The sequence below is a fragment of the Balaenoptera acutorostrata genome, chromosome 14 (genome assembly GCF_949987535.1).
Source record: "Balaenoptera acutorostrata chromosome 14, mBalAcu1.1, whole genome shotgun sequence".
In the NCBI taxonomy this organism is placed as follows: Eukaryota; Metazoa; Chordata; class Mammalia; order Artiodactyla; family Balaenopteridae; genus Balaenoptera; species Balaenoptera acutorostrata.
The window spans coordinates 27,145,720-27,158,074 of record NC_080077.1 but is presented as its reverse complement, the minus strand read 5'-3'; the positions used below and the strand labels follow the sequence as shown (position 1 = coordinate 27,158,074).

The 12,355-nt window shown below is 40.3% G+C and overlaps 1 protein-coding gene across 1 annotated transcript; it reads right to left on the bottom strand.

Moving 5' to 3' along the window:
* Positions 1-1,809: 1,809 nt before the first annotated feature.
* On the bottom strand, positions 1,810-11,492 carry IL22RA2 (interleukin 22 receptor subunit alpha 2). The gene is made up of 5 exons (XM_007191111.1): positions 11,432-11,492; positions 7,753-7,888; positions 5,215-5,393; positions 2,949-3,115; positions 1,810-1,959 (listed from the first exon to the last, which is right to left on the bottom strand). Exons 1-5 carry the CDS (start codon positions 11,490-11,492, stop codon positions 1,810-1,812), a joined length of 693 nt encoding a protein of 230 aa, XP_007191173.1.
* Between the last annotated feature and the right edge of the window lie 863 nt (positions 11,493-12,355).

The window sequence follows — 12,355 nt, the reverse complement described above, 5'->3', positions numbered from 1 at the left end:
TCAGTAATTGTGGCCCACAGGCCCAGCCAATCTGTGGCATGTGGGATCTTCCCAGACCAGGGCTCGAACCCGTGTCCCCTGCACTGGCAGGCAGACTCTCAACAACTACGCCACCAGGGAAGCCCACATAACTGTTTTTAAATCAGTCTTCAGGACTATTGAATTTCAAAAACATAAATGCTGTTGGCCACGCACAGTCCTTACTCCATACCCATCCCATTGCTCTTAATTCCCCCTCAAAAGGACAGCAAGCAAAAAAAGAAAAAACGTAATTCAAAAACATAGATTAAAGTAATTTTTATCTCGAGATGTGTGCTCAAATTCATTTTTTTGACCACATGGGAAAGCGCTGAAGATAATTCTCTAGCTCTTTCTCTGTCTCTTACTATCTCCCTCCACACATTTCTGAATTTTTAATCAGTTTCTTATTGTGTGTAATTGTATATAACCAGAAACACTTAATATATTTTTATCACATTTTGTAGCAATGTTCATGAGGAATCGTACAAATGTTCTCCAATTCATATCTCTTCACAAAAAAAGATGGCCTTAAACACAGAGCCCAAGGTGAGGAAGGCAGTTTTCTGTTGCTACACTGAGCCCGAACCCATAGGCCTTCACTTGTTGGGGCCTGGAGCTGCTAGGAGATTGTTGGTGGGCTTTAACAGGCTCTAGAATCTCTGCCAGCACCAGCCCCTCTCCCCAATAAATCCACCACCTATGCTATGCTTTCAGCTGCAAGTCAACTTCTTAACCTGGTCCCCAACCATACCCTCTGTCCCCAACCAAACTGTCATTCAGAAGATCTTTGTATATAGAAATTATGAAGATGCCACTGGCAAGGGACACTTCACCAGAAGGATTGAGTTATGAGTGTGGTATAAATTAGAGTTAAACGTTCTTTTTTACTTTGTTGCTGAAAAATCTTATACCTGACTTTGAGAATAAAGATACATTCTTCTCAGGCAATATTAAAAAACAAACAAAAACAGAAAAGAAAACCTTAATGTGAGTATGTGTTAAATGAAGGAAATTGTACTGAGTAGGCATCCTTTGGTATTTAGATGTTATTGCTGATAAACTTAACCTAGATATTAATCCAGAAATCATGAGAGGCTTTTTTTCAAATATTATTCTTATTTACACAGAATAGAATTTAAAAGAAAATATTGGTTCATTAAGTAAGAATATTATATAATAGAAAATGAATGTATGGAGAGTATATTCATATAAAATAGAAATGTATGGGAAAATACTCATTCACATAAAAATTCCACTTATGTGAAAGTTGAAATATCTATGTCAAGTTAACTGTCAATAGATAGTGAAAAAGGATTGCATCAGGATTGCTTGTCTGTGATGCTATTTTAAAAAATTCATTCAACATTTAAAAACATGCCTACTGCTCCTTGGTTCTTTAATTTTTATTTAGCTGACTTAGAAGAATGGGGATTATGTTAGAGATGTTACAGTCAGAAATAAAGTTCTGTATTTCACAGAGCCCTTTGTTTTCTGCCTCTTCTTTAATTTCTAATGTTTTTTTTTTCTTTTGCGGGGGTGGGGGGAACTGCTTAAATTTAGTTTACAAATAAAATATAAAGGAAGAAAGAATGATTAAACAAAGAGGTCTATGAAGTATAACGGTGAACACTGCATTAAGAATATATAAAAACTAACTAGCACAACATTGTAAATCAACTATATTTCAGTAAAAAAAAAAAAGAAAGTATAAAAACAACTTTCAATGAGATTCTTCAAAACGAGCCGTCCTATTCTCAGAGAGTTAGGATTGCCAGTCTGCAGAGCACTTCAAGGACTTTCCACACATCTCTGTTGGCTTCTCTGACTTCTTCTGTCTAATGTGGGCTGATACATTTCAGCCACTATACAGTAACCAGTGTGAGGTGTTAGAGCTTCAATTTCAACAGCTCTGTGAGCTCCTTCATATACCTTTTGCTCCTACACACAAGAGGGAAAAATGAGATGATAAATGGTTTCCAGTAAGTCATTGACTTGCTCTATTTTTGATAAAACTAAGTTGTTCATGACCAGTTTAGATGGGCTGTAGGGTTTCTTCCGAGACACATCTTCCTTCTCCAGAGTCCTAGCTCACAGACTGAGAAAGGGACAGGTCACATGGCTGTGGAGGAACCACGGGACTTCTCCCTAGTGATGCTGATTGATTGACCCAGTGGTCAGAGTCTCTTTTTTAAGAATTTGAACTGTGCAGTGAGGAGAATGGAGTCGATTTGGAGACAGTTGTAGACATGTGGCATGTGACCACAGAGAAACAGAGTGAGATTCTTTACAACTTGCTTCTCCATTTCTCCTTCCCAGTGACTACAAAGCCTGGCAGCAGTTTATTTCTTGCTTCTGGCTGTTGTAAGATTGATCATTACCTCCTAGTAAAAATCCGCCTCTCCCCTCCACTTTTCTATTTGAACCAGTTTGAATGGGTTTCTGTTTTTTACAGCCAAAGGAACCCTGTCTTAGATGGATACCAAAAAGAAAAGGAACATTCAATTAACCACCAAACCAAAATAAAGGCACCAATGGAGGATTATAATATCAGAGCAAAACTGGCACTAATATATAATGCTCTGATCTAAAAGCCACTTTAAAATAAGGTGTGTAAAGTCCATAAAAATGAATATTTGTGACAATCAAATGGAATTAAATATTGTTAATACCAATCTTTAGATATGCAGGGAAAATCAAAAGGAAACCAGGTGAATGACGGAAAAGGTGCAAACACACGTACACACAATTCTGATGGCGATGGTAACCACTAATTGCTTATCAATGAGGGTGAAAGTGAGAAGGAACTAAAAAAAGATAAGGAAAAATAAGAGGGGATAGAGTAGCAAAAGACAGGACCTATTTTATGGCTAAAATGTTGCTTAAACAAAAGAAAAAAATACCAAACTTATCTATTCATCTGAACTTACCTTTTCCAGTGAATTGTTAATTACAAAGACTCGGTATACTAGCCCATAGTATTCCATTGATACATTTTTTCTTTTTTGGTCTCTATATGGTAAGTTGGGAGCATGGAGATTCACCAACAAAGATCCATTAACTTGGGTTATATTCAGGACTGGAGGATCTAGTTTTGCTGAGGAAAGAATAGGAAAATTTGACAATATCACTCAATAATGTAATATTTCATATGGACACATTATGCATAATAACAAATCATTATTAAGTTCAGGGATCTGGCAAAAATCATTATGAAGAGATACTGCTAACAACTAAAGTATAAATATCTGAGAAGTTTCTTTGCAGATGATTCTTTATTTACGAAGACATATACTCTGAATCAGCTTTAAGAGGACATTTATCAATCATTTCCACAGCCTGCAGTGATTGTTTTGGAAAACGAAGTGTAAAAAGTTATTTGGGTGAAGATCTTAGTGTAAGGCAAATATTTTGTAGGTCCTTAAAGTTGTAAAATTTCAAAGCAGCTTGAAAATGATTTGAAGACTTGTTGCTATAAAATTATTTCAACAGAATTATGTTATATACTATGGAATAGCAGGAGAAGGATCAAGAGAGAATTTTTGTTTCTTGCATTTGGTGTCAATAATCAGATGATCGTTAACTAGGAAAGAAAACTAAATAAATTAATAGTCACTTTAATTTCCCCCAGATTAACTATAGTAATTCTAAATGATTTAATTCGTTAATGGGTTTTGTTGTTGTTTTCTTGTTCCGCATTCATTATGTATTTTTAGTTTGTAGATCCATATCTTTCATAATTCTTGAAAACTAGCCATGATCAATCAATTTAGAGATAGATAGAGATAGAGACATACATGCCATAGCCTTGGATTTGGCAAAGAATTCTTAGATATGACACCAAAAGCATGAGTAGCAAGAGAAAAAATAGGTAGATTGGACTTCACCAAAGTTAAATACTTTGGGGCTTCAAATGACACCGTTGAGAAAGTGAAAAGACAAATCACAGAATGGAAGAAAATATTTGAAAATCATATATCTGATAAGGTAATGGTGTCCATAATATACAAAAAACTTAAAACTCAGTAATTAAAAGACAAATCATTCAATTTAAAAATGGGCAAAATATCTGAATGGACAGTTCTCCAAGGGAGATATGCAAATGGCCAATAAACACATGAAAAGATGCTCAACATCACTAATCATCAGGGAAATGCAAATCAAAATCACATGAGATACCATTTCACATGCACTAGGACTGCTATAATCAAAAAGTGACATAGTGGTGCTAAGGATGTGGGGAAACAAGAACCCTCATACACTGCTGATGGGAATGGAAAATGGTGCAGCTGCTTTGGAAAACAGTCTGGCAGTTTCTCAAATGATTAAACATACAGTTACAGGGTGACCAAGTGATTCCACTCCTAGGTATATACCCAAGAGAAATAAAAACATGTCTACACAAAAACTTGTACATGAATGTTTATAGGAGCTCTATTCACAGTAGCTAAAATGTGGAAACAACTCAAATATCCATCAGCTGAGGAATGGATAAACAAAATGTAGTATATCCGTGTACTGCAATATTATTCAGCCACAAGAAGGAACGAAGCACTGATACATGCTACAAAATGGACAAACCTTGAAAACATTATGCTAAATGAAAGGAGCCAGTCACAAAAGATCACGTATTATATGATTCTATTCGTATGAAATATCAAGATGAGGGGACTCTTTAGGGACAGAAAGTAGATTAGTGGTCACCTAGGGCTGAGAGGCCAAAGAGGGGAGAGAATAGGAGGGTGATAGCCAAAGAGTATGCAGTGTCTTTTTTGTGGTGATGAAAATGTTCTAAAATTGACTATGGGTGATGGTTGTACTTATCTGTGGATATAGTAAAAAATTATTGAATTGTACACATTATATGAGTAATCGTAAGGGGCGTGAATTATATCTCAATAAAACTGTTTAATAAATCTAGGTGGAGGCAATGAAAGCCTGTCTGCCCGATGCCCCACACTTGCTCGATAGGCTCATGAATAAAATGGCAGTGTGAAAGGGATGGAAGCTATACAGACTCAACAATATGGACTTCTTCTTGCCGAGACTGGACTGGCACTCCTGCGTGTTCAACTTCCCAGTTAGGAGGACCAGTGCTGAACCCCTAGTACAGTTCACTTTATATAGCAGACTTTTTTGATCCCTTCCAACAGGGACGGGACAAGAGACACTGGAATAGATACTTTTCTGACTCACTTTCCCACCAGGGAGAGAACCGCTGTGTCATGGTCCAGCCTGAGTGGACCCCAGCCAGGGTCGTCCTCACTCTCCCGTAGTAAGGTTCCCATATGTCTGACGTTTCATTGGTAAGGTCACAGAAGAACTCTCGAATACCCCAGCAGTCCTCTTTATTTTTCCATTGCCTCTGTCCATACCTATAGAAGGGAAAAGACAAAAATCTGAATTCCTTTATTCCATTGAAGGAGTCTTCAGTTTTTTCAGTCTATTCAGTTTTCAGACTGGCTGAAATTTGTCCTCCAATATCAGCACCACTGTGAAATTGACAGCTACTCTTAAGTATCTTTAAATTTTTTTCTTTTTGTTAATCAAAGTGCTATCTTGTTGAAATATAAACTCAAGCTTGATACCTTCTGTAACACTAGCATAAGGGTTTTTGGATTTTTAGTACTTAGTGAAGTTTTTCTTCTGGGGTCTGAACCAACTTCCATTTTTGACTATGAGCTCTCCATGTCCTTCAGGCTCCTGAGGTTTCAACACTTTGTGGTTTTCCTCACTTCTCATCAGCTTGCTGTTGAGTAACGTGGCTGATTCTGAGAAGTTGCTACCACTTTTCATCTCAGGTGACACCCAACACATAACGTCAATCTCTTTTTTGACAACTGAACGAGGGTTGTAGGAAGGGCTCTTTAAGGAGTTTTGTAATTAGAGGCTGGGAGAGACCGAGGAGAACCCAGGAAGAAAAGGTAATGAGGCAAAGCGCCAGATACGTTGATTCAGCCTAAGACTGTGGGATGGTGTAACAGCAGAAGGGAAGATTAATGCTTCCCTTCCTTACCAGTCACAAATCAAAGAAAATGCAATAAGATGATGGTGGGAACAGAGCAGGAATTAGAGGCTGGGGAGAAAGCTTCCAAAATATTTGTTGAAGGACTTGAAATATAACTTTTTAGCCATATAATGAAGAGTATTGCTGATGTCTGTACTCTGTAAACTATATGCTGACAGCAGTTTCATTATATCAGAAGACACCATAAGAGCAGAACCAACAACATATATTAAGCGCAACTTAATGTTTTCTAACTCTTATTAGACATTGCCTTTGCTAGCTGAATTTAGCTGTAATGACTGGCTTCTTTTTTAGTGTAATACCTCATTTTTTGTCCTATCCTAAATGGGACAGAAACTTTCAGTAGACCCATGAGAACTGGATAGACCCAAAATGAAAGATTTTGAAAATATAAATCTGCATTGTGCTATTGAAAATATCACATAGGTAGGAATGGATCCAGGTACTCTGAATTTTATACAAGTTTAAGAGCTCTATTGAAGAAAAGGAATTACAACTATGAAATTTTTCCATGGGGCCCTAAAGTTTATTCTTCATTAATTTCATGGAAAAACAACGTCTAATCCACTGTTTATGTTGAACCATAAATAGGTCCACTTTGGATATGTTTATACTGCTTACAGGGGAAGAATAAAAAGATCACCAATCCCCACTTCCTACAGGGAAGCATTTCCAACGATGCACAAATCTGTTTTTGGAGTGGAGAAATCTTTATTGTAAAGATTTGTGAAGTTTACAGTTGCTACACAAAATATGTTGAGAAAAGCAGCAGTTAAAGACTGAGAAACTTCTGGAGATAGTCCTTCTGAAGTCAGTGAGAGCTTGATAAATGGAAAAATCTGACTTTGGATCTATCCCATGCTGGAGAGACATGAATGAATTTATGGCATAAAAATTGCTACTTTGGTCCATAGCTACATCTAATCTTCTGAATTTCTAATAGAAAATCATAAAAGCTAAACTGTCATATCTCCTGTCTCATGTTTAGCCAGAATCTCAATCTATGTAAGAGAAGGAAAAGCTTCAACTCCTATCTGCATACTCCCACCCCCAGCCCCCTGAACAGAGATGTGTGAAGGGGAAAACCTGCCATTTGCAAATCAGGAGCTTCTGTTTCCAGGCCTCAATCCAGGAAAGGAGTAGATTATATCTGAGTTTTGGCAACGATCCACTAGAATTAGTCTGAAGATCACACAGGAGGAACATGCCTTAGCGTGTTCCAATTTGCATTCATGCTTACAGGAGGCGTTCATTTTTGAAAGGAATTTTCTAAATAGTAAACCCACTCTAAAGAAATGACCTTTAAATTGAAAATGTAGTTTACACACTCACATCCATGTGTCCCACAACTTCTTTTTCAACTATCAATAGCGTCAATTTAATTGAGTACCTATTAGGTGCTAAACAAGTTGCTTCTAACATTCAGTGGACAAATGTGTATTGAGAGTCTCTGTTGTGAAGCCAAAGGCTGAGCTTGTGAAGTCTCCGTGCTGGGTCTCTGAGGGATGAAGTATCTCCCGTCACAGACTACACATCATCATGCATTTTGTGTCACCTTCAGGGAAGACACACTCCTGCCCTCACCTCTGCTTCTTCTCAACCCTTCTGAAACCGACAAAAGCTCAGATCCTAACACTCCATCGCCTTCTAGAACATGGACTCTTAGTGGCCATCTCTACTAGTTGGAGGAAGCTCAGATTACTTACGTTTTATACTGCACAAAATAGATACTGCTGTTGCCGGGACAAGCCCGTCCAGGCTGCCAGTGCAAAATGTTGTGAAAATTTTGGGACTGAAAATGTACTCGTTGAGGTTTCAGAGACTCGTGGGCTGGCTGAGTTTCTAAAATAATAAGAAACGGAGCGACACTGAACATTGACATGAGCACCATCGTTATTAGCCATAATTTTCAATGTAATAATACCTGCATCAGGATTCCTTGAAATAGTTGCTATAGGGGCAGATGGTGGAAGTGGAGCCCAGAAATCAACATTTTTGATCTTTGATGTGATGATTTTGATGCATGCTAACGTCTCAGCACAGTTGTGATCCAGACCATAAAAACATACGTGATAAACTCCCACCCCACCCCTAAGCTGGGGAGGAAGTAACGGCAGTGAAAAGATAGTATTGCCCTTAATTCCACCCCTGGTGGTGATGGAATGTAATGACTGAGATGAAAGGCCTCACCAAGGCCACTTTGCCCACCTTCCTAGGAAACCCTGCATTACTGCTCCTCTGAGGCAAGCTTTCGCCTGGATTCTATTCTGCCTCCAGGACCTCAGCCTGGAACTCGTCCCTCCTTTTCTCTGGTTCTTGCTTCATCTCTTCATCCTGCTTCATTGTCCTCCGCCTCTTTCAGCTGACCTGGCTTTATTGCATGGAGGCCGGTTCCACTCCTGAGTGGATGCTTTTACCTGCCTGCATCCTGGTGCCAAGTGCCCGAGCATAACTGCTCAGGTGGACGGGTCCAGGCTGTGGAGGGAAACTGCCCAAGGGCTTGCCATGGAGCCCAGCGTTCCTGAGAAGAGTCTCGACAGGAGTCATGGCAGGAAGGGGGATAACTTTGCACTGGCATAGTTTGTGCTTTCTTGGTCAATTCATGCGACAGGAGAGCTTAATCTCACCTACATTTAGTCCACTGGAGGCAAGAGACCTTTGACAAAATTTTATTCTAGGATCTGAAGGAAACCCAAATATATTACCCCCAAATATGCCTCTTTGACATAAAAATTATTTTGAGCTGAAGGCTATTAAGAAGCAGCAAATGCAGGAAAAGCTCTCTTGACCTCCCCCTTTTTCTGCCTAAAGGCAGGATATATAGGGCTGGCCAAAAATTTCGTTCGGGTTTTTGGTAGGCTCTCGCAGAAAGACCCGAACGAACTTTTGGGCCAAATCCAATAAATTCTCCTTTTACTTTACTGGAGACAGATTCTTACCAGCCCAAAGAAGGCACCAGAAGAATCTGCAAATGAAACTTACTCCATTAGTTTTCTCCCACGTATTTACTTTCCCGCAAATTCCTCCCTTGGAAGACTAAAACTGCTTTCCTCTGTCCTGTCATGTTCCTACAGGTGTATCGTGCTTTGTTGAAGATGCTACAGAAGCTGGAATTCTAAGCTGCCATTTTGAGTTTCTCTTCATACAGGATCCCCCCTGGTGTTGTGTGCTGCATGCATTAATAAACTGTTTTATTAATCTGCCTTTTTGTTAAAGAGTCCTAGCCGACTTTTTTATTGAATAAATTTAACATGAAACATTGTGTAAGTTAAAAAAAAAAAAAACAGTCCCAGCTGAAAACCTAAAATGGGCAGAGGTAAAGCTTTGCCTCTCCAGTAGGCCCAGAGTTTCTGCTAAGGGATAGGTGGTGGGCAGGACGAGTGAGGAAGCACATCCCCTGTCTCTTCCTCATCTTCTACCACTTGCCACCTGGCTTCTCCAGAGTGGCCTCCTTTCTCCTGGTCCACCGTGCTGGGAATGGCCCCATCCGAGGTCTCTGCGTTGGCCCTTCCCTTTTCCTAGAATACTCTTCCCTGGATTTCCGCATGCCTCATTTCTTCATCTCCTTTAGGTCTTTGCTCAAATATCATTAAGATGGAAGCAAATTCTCCTAAGCCCATGGTCTCAGCTCTGAACATTCAAGATGTGTTATTTTCTAATGAATGGGGCTGTTTCCTTAGGTAGTTATTTTTACCAACCAAATAGTGTCATTACTGGTATTTGGTTTTTGTTTGTTTTTATTTTTATTTTTTGGACCTCCTTCAGTGCATCAAGTGGTGATGTGTACTTGGAAAGAGTCAAATGCCACCATTGGTTTTGCTCACCCAGACCTCTACCCGATCAATCGTATTTAGCACATAAAATTGTACTTAGCAGAAGTTTTCAGGAGGTGACAAGCATGCACAATTTCCGGAAGATCCTTCCTAGAGTTGATTTGCTATCCTGAAGATAGATAGTCCAGTGTCCTTTACCTCGTCTGTCTTCAGATTTCTTCTCTCATTTTTGTAACACCACTGCTAACCTCCATCAAAGAAAATAGCAATCCCTCTGTACCAGACACAGGGGATTTTACCTGTCTTCACTGAGTCTGCCCAGCTCATCTGTGAAAAACATATTATTGTGGTCTTCCTCTTACAGCCCAAAATCCAAGCCTTGGAGAAGTAAAAGAGCTGGTGCAGCTGCAGACGGTGAGGCTGATTTTGTACCCAGGCTGTCTGGCCCTGGAGCCTGCCTCTCACCCGTCACAGCAAACCAACAGAAAAGCCTCAGGAGAGAGGAGCTAATGGAGGAAGCAGAGCAACGAGAGGATGAAGATACTCCTTCTTCTTTCCCTCCTCCTCCTCCCCCTGGCCGGCCTTCATTAATCACTGAACATATTTGAACCTTAAATGTATATCAGGCCCTGTGCTCAAAGCTTTACATCTTCTTTCATTCTCACAACCACCCAATAAGGTAGGTATTTTTATTAGTACATTTTACACGTGGGGAAACTGAGGTCTAAAGGAGTTGCGTATCTTGCCCATATGGTTACAGGTCTGGTAAGATGCAGAGCCAAGGTCATTTGGGTAGCACTTGAATTCCTGCCATATTCTGCTAATTGAGTTCTTGGTCTGACCAAAGACCGAAGGCATAGTCTACTCAGGTCCACACATTTCTGGGAAATGGAGGATTGAATTGTTTTTATGTTATCAGTCACTGGGCAACTGTACAGTCTTGTGAAAGTTACTTGAGACGCTTATACTGAGAGGTACCCATCTGTTAACTGGGGGTCCTAATGGCCTTGCTCAGAGGTATGTTGGGATGGTAAGATGCTCTCTGCTCTTGATGAGTTCTCCATGAATACCAACAGCAAATTCTCACATGTTGTTTATGGTCTTTGCTGTGCGAGGCACTGTGCTAAGCACTTGTCATGTATTAACTCATTTAATCCTCACAGTGACCTACAATCCCCACCTTACAGATGAAGTCATTGAGGCAGAGGGGGTTTAAGCCAGTTGCCCCAGTTTTCCTAGATAATAAAATGGCAGAGTTGAAATCCAGATTCAGGCAGTATGGCTTAGGAGCTATGCTGGTAACCACTATGCTACCTTGTCCTTGAAGGCGAAAGAAAGGCTAAGGAGACAGAGAGGGGTGTATGTTTGTCCTGTGTGAAGTTTTTGCACCCACAAGAGTGCCTCCTCTTTAGTAGCTACTTGTGAAGTCCACATGCCGTTATTCAGGCTGCAGAGAGAAACGGACCCCATGTCTGTCCGGACCAGTTTGTGACAGGAGAAAGCTGAAATTTTTTACAAAGCCCAGAAATGCACCACTGCCATGTCTAACAATCCCCTTGAGCAGACTCAAATGACAAAGCTGTGAGCAATTAAAAAGAAATGAAGCACTTACCTACCACACGAGGCAGGAGGACACAGATGAGGAAGCCTAGAAAGCAATATTTAGGTGTCATGGTTGTGAGTGTGACCGGTCAGGCGACCAGCGTTCCCCTCGAGGAGAGAACAGCTCTGGACAGGAGAGGAAACTCGAATCCTCCCACTCAACATCCCCTTTTGGTTGTAACCATGGTTCTTGAAGCAAATACAATTTCATTTTGTTCATAAATTATATTGTATTATAATTTGGGGGTAATAAGTATTAAGAATCATTTCAAAAAACATTTGCTGTTAAGTCACTTTGATGTGGACGCTTGTTTTTTTGGGAGCTTTGCTAGCTGAGAAAAGGCAAAACACTGAGGATTGGTGGCCTGGAGGGCAGGTAGGGTTAGGAATTATGCAAGATGCTCGCAGGTGAGTGAAGGAGGCCTTCAGGGATTCTGGCAGAGAGGGCAGAGGGGCTGCCAGGGGCGGGACGTGGCTGATAGGGTGATTCTGAGTAAAGGGCTTGGGCAGGTGCAATGATCAGGGCCCCTGGCAGTGGTTCAAGCAGGTGGGGTCTCTGGTTGATTCTTCCTTTTCCTGCCTTCATGGAAGCTCCCCGAGTAACCTCCCTGCTGTAGACCTCATACCCTCTGCCCCCTCAGCCTCTCTGCAGGCCTCCCTCCCACACTCCACAGCCATCCCGGTCAATGGGCTCCACTCAGCTCATGCTTCTTCCTTTTCCATTCCTGCCCTTGGTTTCCAGCAACCTAGCTGATAAAGATTTTGAGCCCGTCAAACCAAGTAATTCCTTAAAAGGATGAATTCGGGGGCAATGTTCATTTTTGAACTACATTAAATCTTTGTCCTATACTTCTTATCTAATCAAACTAGGTCATCTGTTCTTTGCCCATGATTCACTACATCAGTTTTCTTACCAAAAAAAATTTTTTTTACC